This window comes from Eurypyga helias, unplaced genomic scaffold (genome assembly GCF_000690775.1).
Source record: "Eurypyga helias isolate BGI_N326 unplaced genomic scaffold, ASM69077v1 scaffold9982, whole genome shotgun sequence".
In the NCBI taxonomy this organism is placed as follows: Eukaryota; Metazoa; Chordata; class Aves; order Eurypygiformes; family Eurypygidae; genus Eurypyga; species Eurypyga helias.
Window position 1 is genome coordinate 47,502 of NW_010234052.1, and position 16,476 is coordinate 63,977.

The 16,476-nt window shown below is 42.7% G+C and overlaps 1 protein-coding gene across 1 annotated transcript in view; it reads right to left on the reverse strand.

Moving 5' to 3' along the window:
• Nucleotides 1–860: 860 nt before the first annotated feature.
• The window catches only part of FAM20C (family with sequence similarity 20, member C), a gene marked incomplete at its 5' end in the record, with an annotated part of 56,519 nt that continues 40,903 nt past the window's right edge, over nucleotides 861–16,476 (reverse strand). The window contains 7 exons of the mRNA XM_010161916.1: nucleotides 861–1,180; nucleotides 1,969–2,028; nucleotides 2,124–2,205; nucleotides 3,794–3,903; nucleotides 4,516–4,696; nucleotides 12,783–12,898; nucleotides 14,680–14,772. Of these exons, the coding sequence (XP_010160218.1) occupies nucleotides 928–1,180; nucleotides 1,969–2,028; nucleotides 2,124–2,205; nucleotides 3,794–3,903; nucleotides 4,516–4,696; nucleotides 12,783–12,898; nucleotides 14,680–14,772 (895 nt within the window). The remainder of the gene's footprint in view (nucleotides 1,181–1,968; nucleotides 2,029–2,123; nucleotides 2,206–3,793; nucleotides 3,904–4,515; nucleotides 4,697–12,782; nucleotides 12,899–14,679; nucleotides 14,773–16,476) is intronic.

The following is a 16,476-nucleotide window of genomic DNA, read 5'->3' on the forward strand; positions in this document are numbered from 1 at the left end:
AAAATGAATCCATTTAGACACGATGGCTACACATTTTGCCATATCTTTATTGCACTTTTACCACGTTGCAAACAATTCCACAAAAATGCTGCAAAAGTAAGCCTAGAGCTGCCGAAAGCAGCTTTTTACCCATATATGTATATATTTACACAAAACTATCAAAAGCAAAGTTGAAAAGTAGCAGGTCAGCTATGATAGTCTAGAAAGATAAGAGCTGCCACCTCCTTATGGACAAATAGTACAACTTCTCATTTTACATCACGCTGTAAAACCAACATTCAAGTATTCCTGTCAATGCACAATTAGTGAAATTCCCTTCCGGTTACCACTGTATTTATTATTATTATAATAATTATTATTATTTTTTGCCTTTAAAGTTCATAATGCCTTAACCCTTTAAATGCTGAGTAGCTGGCAAAAAAAAAAGCATTCAATTTAAATAAGATGCAGTGGATTAGAGCACTTAAAGGGTTAACACAAAATACTAAGTGGACTGTCACCACAAATAAAGTGTGAGTCACAAAACTATGCTGTCCCTCTTAGTTAAATTTGGTAGGTAGGTTTGGGGTTTCATAGATATACCATATATAAATACAAAATATTAAGTAAAGGCCTCCTTTCTATACAAAAAGGACAGGAGGTGTTTTGCTATCAGACTGTTGTCTGTCAATGAACTGAGTATTTTCTGAATCTTTTCATAATCTCTCTTTAGGAACTAATGAAAAGCATCACATCAGACTTATTTTTCTTAATGAACTAATCCTTTGCAGAGTCTATACTTTACCTACTTTGGGAACAATTATATCTTATTTCTGAATTCACTGAATTCACAAAGTGGCATACACAGTCTTTTGCAAGACTTTTTTTTTTTTTTACCTCTTTGAATCTTCTTTGCTTGGCTGGTAAAAACGTAGTCTTGCGATTTCACTACCTCTCGGTCGTAACAGTGTTAACATCAGTGTTAAAGTCATTTTCAACCACATTGTCATAACCATCCTTTTCTATACAGTCACTAACAGCCTTGAGGACAATCCGCAACCGCCTGTCCATCGCCTCCAAGTGAGGCTGGTAGAGAATAGGAGCTATTTTATCTTTTAGTAAAGATTCCTTCATCAAGAGGCTGAGTTTGTATTCCTCCTTGGCTAACAACTGTAATCGCAGATAGGTAGACTTCCTTATTCTAAGAGAAAAAGGAGAAAAAAAAATGCAAATCAGTATTTTCATCACTTGATTTTGACAAGGGTAAAAGGCTTATAGTCAGCATAGTGACAACAGCAGGAAACCCTTATTGTGAGATCTGAAATGATGAGAACCAGGCAGCGTCACAGTCGTAACGAGCAGCTGGCATTGTCAACAGGCCAGGGATCTTTGGGAGCCCTTAGAAGTGGAGAGGTTTTGGAGCATAGCTCTACAGTCAGGAGAAGAGAGTCTTCGCGTTCCTCAGCTGGGTAAGGCACCAGCTGGACCTGGAGCAGCATCTGTGGGGCCCATCTTGGCAGTGACATGCACAATGTACAGGGGATGGAGCTGGGATATGGCTGTGGCAGCAGTGGAAAAAACCCAGAGCCACCACAGACACCCAGCTCAACCTGCCTCCCGGCCTGCAAAGCTGAAACGTCACCCGTCCTCTCCGAAAATCCTGGCCATGGGCACCATGGAAAGCTGCTGTGAAGCCTGTGAACAGGCTGGGGGACGTTTTGCCCCTTGACTTCCATGGGACACCTATTTTGTCTTAATAAAGCCTCTTTCAGAACAGCTCACAGTCACCCTCCTGCAAGGTCCTGATCTCAGCGAAGCACTTCACGGGTTAGTGCCAAAGCTCTGGGCTAGCTCGGGTCGGGCTCACTGGGCAGGATCATAACAGCTCCTCCTCTCCATGGCATGCGAGAAAAGATTCACTTGAACATCACAATCCTGTTAGTGACAACAATGTATAAAGTGGGAAATGACTCTGGAGACAAAACATACCTGCAGCACTGGTTTAAAGGCACCAATATGGAAAGTTCGTCATGGGAATATTTTCCAAACCTGTCAGAAGATAAGAGCAAGGACATGATAAAGGCTGTTTTAAAGACTAACTTGTTTCTTTCTTTTTCTCCAGAAAGATCATTAAAGGTATTTACCCTCTTCCATTATCTAAGTGGATAATAAATGTTTCATTTCCAAACTTCTCAAAGGTTTCATAGTGATGTCGATCCATGTTACCTATGGAATAAAGAGAAGAAAAGACCATTCTCACTCTGCCTTGCAGCTGAGCCTGCAGGTCAGGGCCCTGTAAATGCTACAGTTCGTCGAGAAGCCCAGCGCTCCCCAAACACGATGGCTGTGTAGGGCAGAGAAAACAATGGGTCTACTCAGCTCGCCAGCTTGTACTGTGGAAAGCCCAAAGTGTGTGATGCTGGAAGATACGCTCTTATGCCTCTGGGAGCTTTTCCAGCTCTCTGTAGCGTTTATACTCAAGCTCTGGAGGACCCATCAGGAGATAAAACAAGCCTCCCCACTCTCCAGCAACGGCTCCTGAGATGCACCAAGAAAATCCCACTTAAGTATGATGGCATCTCAACTGCCTGGGGAGCCTGATCATCCATGAGGAAGCCATGTCCTACGCTCCGCTGCAGAGCTTCACTGGTAAGAACAAGCTCTGCTGCTCCAGCCCTGGGTCAGTAGGGCGTGCAGAGCAGCCATGGTACCTGTGCCAGGTGCAAGGCTGAGCTTAGGGAGGGGAAAACACATCCTTCAAGCAGCGATGTTAATCCATAAAACTTTGCTAATATTGTATCAAACTTTTTTAACCACAACCAAATACTCTGGTTTTCCTCTAATGAGAACTTTGTCCAGATTTCTGGCTGCCTGGAAAGCCAAAACGATATTATGGCTCTAACCTATAGATCAGGATGCTGCTGTAGTGGTACAGTTAACAGCTCTTTGGGCACTCATGGCAGGCAGACACGTGATTGGCTTTTTAGGGTCAATGTGCAAAGTACTGGTGCCAAGCTATGAATTTTGTCTTCGTGGTGGGTGGTCTTGAGCCACTTACAGACGCCACACGTGGCTCCTGAGCTGTGATTTGGCCTCTCCTGCTGCAGCCTACTGCAGAAATCTCAGTAGTGGCAATGGCAGAGGATATGTCCATGATGGCATGTGTCCGAGGACCAAGTATGTTTGCTGGCACTTTACAGGTATGTTAGCTGCAGCAGAAAAGGTATCGTATGGGAATGTCTCAGTGTTAACCGGTGAGTAAGCTTGGAATAGTAATTGTTACTATTGTTAATTGTTGTTAATTGTTATTAACTGCTTGTTAATAATGATTTTATTCCAATCAGATTGCATAAAAAGAAAAAAAAATTCCTGATACAGACCACAGTTGCCTTTGTGACAAAGCAATACCTTTTTTTCCCTCTCTGACAGTTTCTAGAGCAAGCAGCAGTGAATATTACGGCAGGTTGAAAACAATGTGCCCATAATGAATGTGCATCCAGGAGCCATACGTTACAATGGTAAAGCACTCACTCAAGCAAACTGTGAAGCCCTTAACTGTTGTGAAGGAGACTAGCCTGACCTGTGTTCATCATCACTTTGCATTTCTGAACATCTTTGCTCCTTTAATCTGCACTGATGGGAATACATAACCATGTAAATCTGCATTTTCTCATCATCATCTAGAATGGCACATACAGTAAATGCAGCTTCAACCACTCTAGCAAACTGCTGAGCTATGCAGAGCAATGTAAAAAGAAATGGTTCTTATTCTAATTAAATGTTGCATTTAATTTTTGAAAGAGATGTAACATACCCATTAGGAAATCAAAAACTGTCATATCCATTATATCCAGAATTCTGGTCCCACTGTCATACGGGGGTGTTTGTTTAACCTCTTCACAATAATCTGGATCAACTTCCCATCTGGAAAAGCCAATATTTTGATATTTTATGTCACATACAAAGCTTACTAAGTATTAAAAAAAAAAAAAGTTATTTTGCAAAGATCTAGTTGTATCACGTTTGACTGAGGGCAGGGTCAGGTAGAGGCAGCAAATTCTTCAGGCTGCTTCCTGTAATGCAGGCAACTGATAAAGATTGTGACTGATGAAAAAAAGAAGAAAAACACAGGATTGAAAACTATCTGGCTAACAGCTTCAAGATTTAGGAGACCAGCTGCACCATCAGTCATAGGATGAAAATGTCTGAGATTTGTTCAGGGCTGCTGAGAGCAGTGAATCTTTCTCCCTCTGATAGAACTTAGACAGGTCCCATTGCCTCCTGTCAAAGCCACGGGAGGTATCTCTCCCAGGAGGGAATTATGCCATTGAAGGTCCTTTCAGGTTCAGGACCATAAGCTGGAGCTGCCTGCAAGTGTCAGTACTCCGTCCCTTCCCAGGAGTTGGACCCACTGAAGAAATGCAGATGCTCTCCTAAGCCTCAGTGTTTAGATCAGGCAAGGGCAGTAACTGCAGCACTGTTTTATTTTCCTACTGCCCTTTGCAGCTGCCAAACCCTTTGCTCACCACTACTCACTCTGCTTTCTTGCGCTTGTGGTAGGAACGTCTCCAGGGGTTTCTCCAGGTTTTCCTCTTAGCTAAAGACAAATCAGGTAGGAAGGCAGCCAGAGACCCTTCGATCTGATCTGGTTTTCCACACAGGGCATGCTCTGTTGAGCAGTAGTAGGAGCATTCCCCATAGAAGCAGATATTGTTGGCTGGCAAATGAAGGAAGAGAGTTTTAAAACATACCCTTAAATCAAGAATTCATAAAAGCACTGACGTATGTATAAGCAGAAATAAATCTCAGACCCAAAACCCTGTTACCACACACAGTTTTCTTCCACTGAAACCACTAGAAAGACGTTCATTTCAGTGGCTGGGATCACACCCTATGCTGAGCTCTCTGTGATATTTCCAGTCTATTTATATTCCAAAACCCTCAATATTTTTTTTTTTTTTTTTTTTTTAATCCTTTCCCTCCTCCTTTCATTTTCCCAGACTGATATATCCTTTGGGATATACTTGTTACTCCAGGCTGGAACAAGTGGCATGTGCCCAAAATTAAGTCACCTTTCAAAATCTTGGCTCGTTTCTATAAGAACAGACAACATTTCATTCATTTACTTGCTGGTATGAGAAAAACTGGCAGTTTAGCTAAGGATAATTATTTACCATGAAGTCTCATGGGGAAGGTGGAAATAGCACAGATGTAACTCTGTCAGCACACATCCCAAACACAAATTTCTTGCTCCACACATCACGTTACTCCAACAACCACAGAAAAAGAACCCACAGCAGATTTTGCAGTGTGTGTTAGCTTAACACCTCCCCAAAGCTGCCACCACATATTTCTATACCAACAGCAACACCCACTTCTTTACAAGAACCCCCTTCCCACAGGATTCACTGGAGGTGGGATAGAGTTGCTCATCCCCAAGCCCCACCGACGCTGGACTATGAGCAAGAACAGAAGCACAATGCTGATCATCCTGACAGTGTGCTACACCTCTTCTGACATTGCTTTATGCACATCAAATGTCATGAGGGAAAGACTCTGTCCTTTCCTTATGGTAATGCATGAAGCTGAGAAGTCACATTGCTTCCTAATTCCCCACAAGGCCTCTAAATTCAAATACTGCTTTGGGCAGGATCAGTCCAGATGAGGCAGAAGCGCTGGTGAATAGAGGGAGGTGATTTCCTGCCTGCTGCCGAAGAGCAAGTGGCCCAGAGAGTGAGCTGGTGGGTCTCCACTGCAGCGATGCCCTGCAGCTTGCTGCCCGGCACATCAACAGGACGTCCCCCAGCCCAGACCCTGCCCAGCACATCAACAGGACATCCCCCAGCCCAGACCCAGCCTACGGCTGGCAAAGCGGCCAGTGGAGATGGCACAGGGCCAGCGGGACGTGCGAGGGAAGGGATGAGTCAAGAGGACAGGGAGCAATACCGGTCCCGGTGCTCCGGAGGTAATAGGAAGCAGGGAGAAACAGGGCAAGGAGCTGCAACAGGGGAAGGAGGAGGAGGAGAATATGGAAGAGCAATAAGGTCGTAATTGATTGTATTAATTGTATTATCTTGTATTGTGCGAGATCAACTGCTAACCTTGGAATTACATCGTGTAATTGGACTAAAAGGCGGGTGTGTTACTACTTGACAGTCTGCCTCAGCTCTTCATTTCCAAGCCACTATTCATGGCTGTCAGATTTGACAATGAAGTTGTGACTGCTTTACTCTGGACACAGCCTTTTCGAAACCCGCTGTTGTGACTGACTCATAAGGGCCACCCATCTGCCTGTGCTCAGGAACAGCCCCAACCTGATCTGTACAATTACATTTGCAGGGCTGGTTCATACCAGTTAAATACATCCTGACTCAGTCCAGAAATATTTACCCTGTGGTCAAAAACCTCGCTGTCAATTACTGAAAGAAAGTACTTCAGGGAATAGAAAATAAAGAACAGAAACTACAAAAGGAAGGAAAGGAGCACTCAGCATGTCTCTACTTTTAATTTTGTAATTTAAAGTGATTTACCATGCAGAATATCCTTTCTTAAAAATTATTTTAAAAGCTTTTTCTTACATATAAGGCATAATTAGTCCCTGAACATTTTAATTAAAGGAACAGTATTTTGAGACTTCCCATGAGCTAAGAAATGACCATGTCCTTGACCAATAAACCACTTGACTTGGCTACTTCCTATGAACCCCAGCACAAATCTTGGCGCTACTCATCACATGATACACCTTACTAACTTCTAAATAGAAACCCTACTCATTTTTCCTTTTAAGAAACGCAGTAATGTATCTCATATCTGAGTGTGAAGTTTTGCAAACCTTTTTACCAACTGCATGGGAAAAGAGCAACAACAGTTAGGAAAACCTGGGTTGGAAGGGACTGGAGGCCTCTGGTCCAAGCTACATCTTCAGGCCAGCAGTAACATCACAGTCAGACCAACGTCGCCTCCTCTTGTCCAGGTTAAACAAACCTGAAACCCTCAGCTTCTCATTGTACACCAGATGCTCTAGGACCGTCTCAATGGCTCTCCTTTGGACTCACTTATTTCATGAGTCTAAAATCAAGTGTAAAGTTAACATCTAGACAAACCCAACTTAAACCAAGCCCTGGGCATGTTGCCCTGCAGTCTATAACCTCTCACGAGTTTCCTTTTCACAAATGCTATTGCAGCATGGACTTGGCATAGCTTTTTCAGGGCAAACACAGGTGCCTCAGCTTCGCCTTTGATCACCCTGGCAAAACCTGGAGGGTTTCATGCCCCCCTGCGAACCTCGTCCATAATTCAAGATGCAAGAGAAGAGTTGTCCAAGCACCTGTGGGCAGCACTGGCAGCTGCAGGCAGTCTGCAAACAGGAGGATCATACTAGGCTGTTAGGAAGGTTGGGATATTCTCAGCCAATTAAAACGGGAAAAACATCTGTGGTTTATACCTTTAAAGAAAGTTCTTGCAGATTAAGTATTTCAAGGGCTTCCAGGCTGCCACAAGGGATGATTTACAAGAAATCATGTACAGATGCTGTTTGCTGCAGGCTAGCAGAGGACAGTTAGGAGATATAAAGCAATCCCTTATTTCCCAGGTGCCTGCTGCCTTGGAGGGGGGGAAGACAGCGTGAGGGTTTACATTCCAATGATTTGAAGGTGCAGTGGGGCTTCTGTTTCGGTTCAGCTGTGTCAGCATCACCTGTTTGTCTGAGGAGGGAGCGAATCTATGCAGATTTATCTTGATCGCCTGAGACAATTTATCTTCCAGGGTTTCTATGACCTGACTTCCACCTGGCAGCAGGAAGCCAATGCTCAGTTATCTGCTGCTGTAACTGTTTTGTAAAAAGCAACAGGCCCAGCAATGCCCTTCCCACGCTATCGCAGCCTCTGCTGCTCACTATGTAAATCTGACCTTTCAAAAAAGGAATTATATTAAACACAGCATTTTGCACAGTGGGAAGATAAATACTGTGTTTAATAGTTTGCTTCTGAATTTAACTTCGGGAACAATGAAACCCTGCTCTGTATTGTCAGTGAAAGCAACTGGGACTAATCATTTGACAGTAATCACACATTTGTATCCAGATAAATCTTCAGGACAGCTCGGGGGCTATGGCAGTGATGGCATTCGCTGCTGCAGAGTGACACAGCTAGCACGTGTGCTGCCTGCACCAGGCTGGGCCATGCATCCCTGTTCCTGCCAGGCTCCTCCAGCTACTGATTTTCCCACAGAGCCCCCAACGCCTGCAACGGGAGTCCAGTCCTCTGAGCGACAGCAGGATGCATCCTGTCATTAAGACAGCAAACTTGGGGTAAAACCACAAATGTGTTTCTCGGTGAGAAGTTACTTCCCATGGCAAAGTTCTTTCTGCCATTGGTCATTCTCTCTGTGGGCTCAGACCTGTAGTACTTTCTCTCCACGGCTCCTGTCTGATTTCTGGGGGTAGTGGAGGTTAAGGGATGCTGTATCTCAAGTTACTATTATAGAAATTAACTGCTTTGATTGACACAGAATAGACATCCTGTCTACCATACTTCTTATATACAGCAGTGAGAGGAAGCAGCCTGAATTATCTGGGGAAACATTGGTTTTTAAGGTTTCTTAAAAACACAGAAAAAAAAGAGGTACCAAATATAGAAAAACACAGTTCTCATTTAAGACTTCAAGGTGCAGTAGAAAGCCTCTTTGAAACCTAAGTAGGTGACCCACATTCTGCACAGCAGGCTGAGGATGAAATTCCAGCTAGAGACACGAGCCCAGTGCTGTGCCATCAATCCCATGCTAAGAACAGAGTTTGGCCTTTCGAAGGCAAAAATCGGAGGGAGAGGGAAGATGAGGTCTAAAAGGAGTGTGGTCCTTCTCTTCCCATTAAAATGGCCTAGCCCTTATGTTCCTCTCTCATACGACACAGGTTTTTCTGTACAGAGCCCTGTGCCTAAGCAGACTTGCAAAAGCAGTGACCTCCAGGAATTCGTGCTTCTGCAGAGTGGGTAGAAACGGCAACGGCAGCAGTGCTGGCAAACCAGAACGGGAGGGATGTTTATACATGCTGAAATGTTCAAATGCTGCGAATTTGCAACATGCAAACTCCTTCTTCATTAAAAACCATAATTGTTTCCCCAAAGCACTAGATGCAAGACAATCCCAAGCAGTGTTGCAAATGTCTGATTTTCATTATCTGAGGATGAATGGATACATTTCGTAATGAAATCCACGCAAAAATCATGGACTGGTGATCAAAACTCCAACTAATTATAACAATTAAGAGCCAGAGTGTCTATGTACTCATCTGCACATTTTCTGTGCGTCATCCTGATAGCTGAACAATAATTCTTCTCTGGAAGAAAAGGAACAAGTGGAGATACCTTAAAACAAATTGCTTGGCAGAACAATTCTTTTATTGAGATTTGCATGACTGTTAACAGGGGACATTTAGCAAGCCTATGCAATTGGAGTACTGGAAAGAATCGGGAATATTTACTAAAGCAATGCATGAAAAGATCTCTCTTTTACCTGCTCAGAATAATAGGTAATTCAGAATAGCTATTGTTTGCTGAGAGCGGGAAAAAAAATCCATAATCCCTTGGAACTGGTTAATATGAACAAAAACATAGTGCTTACTGGCTGTGTAACATTGATTTCTTTAAGCTACTGCCTCAATTACTTCCAAAACGAAGACTGACATCATTAATATGTCTCTCTTTTCTTAGCAAATTACCATTCATTTGCAAGAGTAGCAGGGCTACTGCAGTCCGCCCTACTGCAAAGGATGTAAAATTAATTTAAATAATTACTGACCTAATTCCATTTCTCATGTTTAGTCCAAACTGCCTGGAAGTGCACTTTTCTGCAATCTGCTTTCTCTCTGAACACAGCCTAATGCATCCACTGACCAGTCTGCTCGCAGCCATTTCCACTTTCCAGTGGAAGAAGCGATGCCGCGCTGCAGCGTGCTCTTAAGTTATATCTGCCTGCAGCTTCCTGGCAGTAAGTGACTTCCATGCCTCATGGGACAAGTGAAATGGTCCAGGTGTGGAAATGCAGTGAGGTTTCTTCCACCACATCCCCACACTGGTCCAGGGAACAACATGGTGTATTGATAAGCATCATCAATATTTACCCTGTGAGGATTTCCACTGCAAACAGTGGTCTCCCCGCCCCAGGGGAAGAGCTTTGTATAAAATCAATTACAATTAGTGCTTGTTTAATTTTAAGAGATGCATATGCGGTCACGGAGAGGGAGACAGCAGGTACAGTTAGTGTCACAATGAGACACAACTGCCAGCTGACACAATGTGTCCCCATGAACATTGTCACTGAGCACCGCTGGGGACAGAGATGCAGAGACACAGCCACCCCCAACGGGAGCCCCAGAGGGGCCTCGATAGCTAATGCGGGTGCACAGACCAGTTCTTGGCACATCTCAATTTCTCAGCTTTGTAACAAGTTCTCCCTCAAAACCAAATGACTTTGGTGCCCCTCATCTGCCAGAGGGGACGAGTCAGCCTCTTCCAGTCTTCCCCAGGCTCCCTGGTCCCTCTCCATCCCCACCTCCCCAGGCCGCGGGGCTCATTCCAGCACCCTCCTCTTTTCCCTTTTCTCCCCTCAATCTGCTGCTTGAGCTGCCTGCGAGGTTGGTGAACTTGTTTCCAAATGCTTAATTTAGGATCCTTATTACTTTTTCATTAAGCATTAATTAATGCCTGCCTCTTAAGGTCAGTATGAAATACAAGATGGAGGTTGGGCATATGTTAATGAGAATCTGACTAATTAAACTGGGGACTTGTAAGGAAGAACTCTGACAAGTAACCAACATGATTTAAGCAATGTATATTGATTTAGGAAATGTAAAATTGAAAGAAAAATTAATTGCTTAAGCATTTTATTCTCCAGAAAACCCTGATTCATAGTTAATCAAATATTTTAATTGAATTTATCTGAGGCCTCTAAATAAATTTGAATAAAGGCTTATGCTTGGATCATCCCTTGGATGTCTGGAATTTCATAATGACAAGATAAAGATCTTCATCCGAACCGGCAGCCTTAACTCTGCATTGCCCTGCTGTGGCTGCTGTAAGCTGTTCAGTACTTGAGTACAGTTTTGTAATTCTCAAAAATTGCTCAAGTTCACCCCAAGCCTTCATATATAACCTATGAAGACTAAAAAGCAAGCAAACCTACTAATCTGTGTCTTACTTGGTAAAATGAGAATGGCTTCTATTTCAAATAAGTCAAAGTACCTTGTGCACATAAACAGTCACAAGATTTTTTTTGCCATCTTTTGTGTGTGATTGTTTACCTACAAAAAAAATGAAGGAAAGAAAAAAAATGGAGACAGAGGGGGAGAGGGAGAGAAAACAACTGAGGCACAAGTGCCTAGCTGGAGCATGCAGAAATGCCTGCCCACCAGGTTTGGTGAAGAATGTCCCCATGACTGCACATGTAAAATTGTAGTGCTCATAACCCAGGGTAAGATGAAACCTCTTCTAAATATGTAAGGTATTTTACAAGTGGAGTTACTGGAATAAATAACTATCTGCTCAACTGTGTGTCCTGCAGAGCTGAACATAAATACTAAGCTAAAAATAAGTCATAATAATGACTTTATTGGTGATCACCAAAGTGTGATAAACATTTTAAGAGAGAAAGCTCTGCCATGACAGGGCTCTGGGTATTAGCTAACAGCAATAAATTACAGTTATGTCAGGAGAAACTGTAATTAAGCTGTTGGATCTTGACTTTAGGGATCTGGGATAAACAGCTTCTGGCCAATCACACGTAGAGCAAGGGAGAGATCTACGGAGAATTCTGCTCCAGATTGCCTGTTACACGTCACAGCCTGGGTTCAGCAAAGCACATTTGCACACAGCTGAAATAAAAGTTAAGCTCACCGGAACACAGCTACATGCTTTACAATGAATATTTGCCTATATATTCTTTCTCTAAGAACATACGTAAGCATGTTTTTTTGTGCCTTAACTCAGAGCCTTAATTTCTCCATCTCAGCATTCCGGCTGGCAAACAGAGCTGATACCACTATTTTCCAACCTTTGCCCACCTTTACCTGTTCTAGATGTATATTCTGGTGAGCAGGGCATGGTTTTACCCTGTGTTTGTAAAATTCCTACCCTGTGGAGCTCCACCCTTTGCTGGGGACAGCAGACATTGTGAAAGAGTGAAGAATAATAGAAATAGAGCGTGGTGTCGCTTCCTGGGGTCAGCCCTCAAAGCAAGAAGGAGGACTGGGAACAATTCAGGTCACTTCTACTCTGGACTCTACCCAGTGGAGAATTTGAGCTGGAAGCAGGATAAGTTTCACATCTATTTGCTTGATTTTTTTCAAACTCCTGTTGTAACAAAATCTGAGGTTCATGACACTAAGAAAATTAGATTTTGATCCTCCAGTCAAAACCAAGAAATAAATGCATCTGACCAACAGAAGTGACAGATCACACTGCAGTAGAAAAAAAAGTCTAAATAACTAATGGGCTAAGTAATAAGGTTTTGGGTAAACTGAGAGCAACAGAAGAAATTGCTTTAGAAATTACTCTACATAAAACATTTGTTGAATACATTGCTTTTGTGAACATAAAAGCCTGTCTCTGGATAATCTGTCAAGGGGAAAAGGCACTCAATTCAAAACAATAAAGTCTTCTTTGTAGGCTATGTCTCCACATTTATTTTTACTCAAAGGTTTAGAAGACAGTTCTATTAGAAATATCTGAGCAATTAAGCAATCTAGACATCATTTCCTCAAGTATGCGTTTGGTGGGATAGAAAGAATATAGTGTTATTTCCAAGACTACCTGGTGAGATGAAAAATGTTCTCCACAGTTTCTTGTCACGAGTAACATCTCGTATTTCTCTCGTCATGTTAACCAGTCTACCTGCAACTGGTGGCACGCGACGGAAATCCAGGATTCTAGAAGAGAAAGAAAAGACAGAGTTTATGTAAAGGATTAAAATATCATGATAATGAGAGGTTTTAGGAAGGTTCATTACACTCTGAAGGCACATTTATCTGTAGTCTTTAAGGAGTAAAAAGCCCGTCAACTTTAAACTGGATAATCCTTCGTATAATATATTACGAAATATGCCCTGAATCTGATCAGCTCTGACTTGCCTACGTACTATAGAGCAGATGAAAAATACAGAAAAGTATGGGGACACATTGTTCCATGACGAAAATCAAGAGTTCCAGAAATAAGAGACAATAGAAACTTATTTTTTGACTTTGTGATATTTTAGGATTGTTGTAACATGCATTTTGCTCACCAATTTTTAAAGTGACTTGAGGAATGGGATTTCTGCCTCTTTCTTCCATAAACACCATCTAAGAGATCTAAAACCCAGTGTGTTTTTTTTTTTTTCCTGACGGTCTTAGTATTTGTTTGATGTATCTGCTTTTGCTTCTCTCTAATACCTTTACACCAACCTAAACAATGTCCCTGAGACTAAAAATTTTCCCATGGGCAAAGGCTGGGTGAAGAGCTTTTCTCTACTCCAAACTCCCCTGCCTGAAAAGATCATTAAAAACTCCCTACGAAGTATTACTATTACATAGTGTGAAAGAGCAAAGTCCCTATACAAAGCTTCTCGATAGGTGGGATTTTTAAATCCACTGTCTGCTGATAAGATTTTCTGCATTGGGTAGCAACTCTATTTTCTGCTTAGCGTGTGGATATTTAACCTACCTCCCTGCAGGAGCTCCATTAATGCATTTTCCTACAGCAACATCTGCTTAAAATGGCAATATAAAATATAAAGCAGAAGGGATCAACATCGACAACAATAAAATATAGAAGATCTTTGAAGGATCTGACCAGGATGGCTCTTAATGGCAAATCTACCCTGTGCCACCCACTGATAGGTTCTCTCATCCTCATCATCAACCCAGAAGGCAGCAATACTACACATACCCACAAATAATTTGTGGCCCTAAAGCTACAAGCTTTTGCAGGATGTTTCTTGGCACTGTGTGAAAGATGTTTCAATTGTATCTTAGCCTGTGAAACGCCATGGTTTCTATCTGTACTTGTCATAGCTCCTGGCTGATTCTTAATTCCTGCTTCTAATCTGGGCAGGCTGAAGGGCTGAAGTCCATCCTGAGACTTGGCGTACCCACCACACCCTGGGCTAACTCTGCCTGGGGACATTTCCAGTTAACAGGAGCATGGGATGACCATCAGTGTCCTCTCCACCCTACTAACTTGTGGCCTAAATATGCTCCTGATATGGGACAGACCCAGCTTTTTGCTGTGAAACCAGAACTCCCTCCCCATCTCAATTATTCCTCTCTGAATACTTACACGATTCCCTGCGTCTCGCTCAGATTTGCATGCCCTGGAGCTAATTAGGGTGAGCCAGACTCCCGTCACACGCTACATATTCCCCAGGAGATGGGTCCTCTCTATATGCACTTCAAGATCACAGGGGAAATTCATTTCTCAGCTTCTCTTCAATATAATTTCTTTTTCCTTTTGAGAATTACTTATTGCCAGGTTTCTTATTCCCAGAGCAAGTTGCATTTCCTAATTATTAATCTACCCTTTCATCATCTGGCATTTCATTTATTCATGGCATTTGCCCACCTTTGTTCCTTTTCCCCCTTTTTTAAAAGTAATTCAGTTATAGGGCTGGCCAACTGCAGAAACTTATCACAATATTTCCACTTTTCTTTTAATACAAATCCATTTTACTTGCCTGTCCAAATGAAATGCTGCTATTTCTGCATTATGTCTTTCATAGTCTGAGAAATAAAAAAAGTCAGGCGGGGTTTCTTGTTCCCTGGTTTGTCTGCAAAGAAAAACAAGGAAAGTGTTTTAATGAAGGGTTAGAATTTCTAAAGAGCAGTACTCAGTCATCAGCATGTTATTCAGGAGTTCAGTATTGTTTTCTTAAATGGAAGGCCTTTAAATACTTCATGGGTGCATTATTTGCCATGTAGCCCTCATTTTTATCTTATTTTTTAAACTACTGTAACAAAAAACAGGAATTCAAGACTTGGGCATGCAGGCTGCTGTCAGAAAGCTACTCCACTCAAGATTCTCACTCTAACAAAATCTGTCTTTATCACTCTCAAACATTTCATTAGTGATAGAGGTGAAGACAATGTCATTTCATTAAATTATCATTAACTGTAATTATGAAATTTCCAAAAGTAATAACATTTTTCTTTCATCTCTGGCAGCCGTGCAGCTCCTACCTCAAATGTGACTCTCCCTTTGTATAACTTAGAGCCAAAAGTGACATGTTTTTCGCATTTCACAAGAAATGAGATCATTGCAGTTTGACGGCCACGACACATGTCATGTTTCAAAGAACATTAACAAGACCGTGCTCTGGAGAGGATGCAGAATTTGTTGTTTCTTCAGTTTGAGAACCAATAAAAAATGTCATTCTGATGGAAACAGAAAGGCTAAAGCTTCGACACTAAACTCCATGGAAAATAGGAAGCTCTATATAACAGGGGAGCAAATCTCTGTCTCACTTCAGGCAACTTCCAGTCCTGACAGCTTTTGGATGGAGCACAGCTCAGGCAGTTGACCAGCACAATGTCTGGGACCCACCTCCCCTGCAGCATGCCCTGTTTCACAGTTTCTGAAGTTCCCCAGAAGAGGAAAACCAAGCTCTTTCCCATCCCCTGTTGTCACAGGTGGCCAGCTGAGAGCTCCTGCATCACACGTGCTACACACTGGTAATTAAAATACAGCTTCTACATTGGGACCTTGCCTTGTGAAAAACTTTGGGGTGGTGTGGATGCAGAGCTCAAACCTCCAGAGCATTTGCATCAAGTCCTAATTACAAGGCTGGTTGGGAACCCAAAGCTGTGTCTACCCACGCTCATTCCCACAAAGACCACCATGACTATCAGGACGGTTACATGACCACGAGCCCTCCCGTATCCACCTTGCTGAAGAAAGCAGATGAGTCTCATGTTTTTTGGCTGTATGAAGAATTTGCTATGCAACCACCACAGTTTGAAAAGTGATCCTTTTCTCAGACATTCTGCTTTGTATTAACATCTAGGTGAGGTACTCTGTCTTAGAATCATAGAATCATAGAATGGTTTGGGTTGGAAGGGACCTTAAACCCCATCTAGTCCCAACCCCCCTGCCATGGGCAGGGACACCTTCCCCTAGACCAGGTTGCTCAAAGCCACATCCAGCCTGGCCTTGAAGACATCCGGGGATGGGGCATCCACAGCTTCTCTGGGCAACCTATTCCAGTGCCTCACTACCCTCTCTGTGAAGAATTTCTTCCTGATATCTAATCTAAACCGCCCTGATTTCAATTTGTACCCGTTACCCCTTGTCCTGTCACTACAGGCTCTTGTAAAAAGTCCTCTCCCAGTACCCTTGTAGGCCCCCTTCAGATACTGGAAAGCTGCAATGAGGTCTCCTTGGAGCCTCCTCTTCTCCAGGCTGAACAAGCGCAGTTCTCGCAGCCTTAGTCTTGCCCTAAATGATCTGCAACTGCCATCATAGAGACAACATCAAG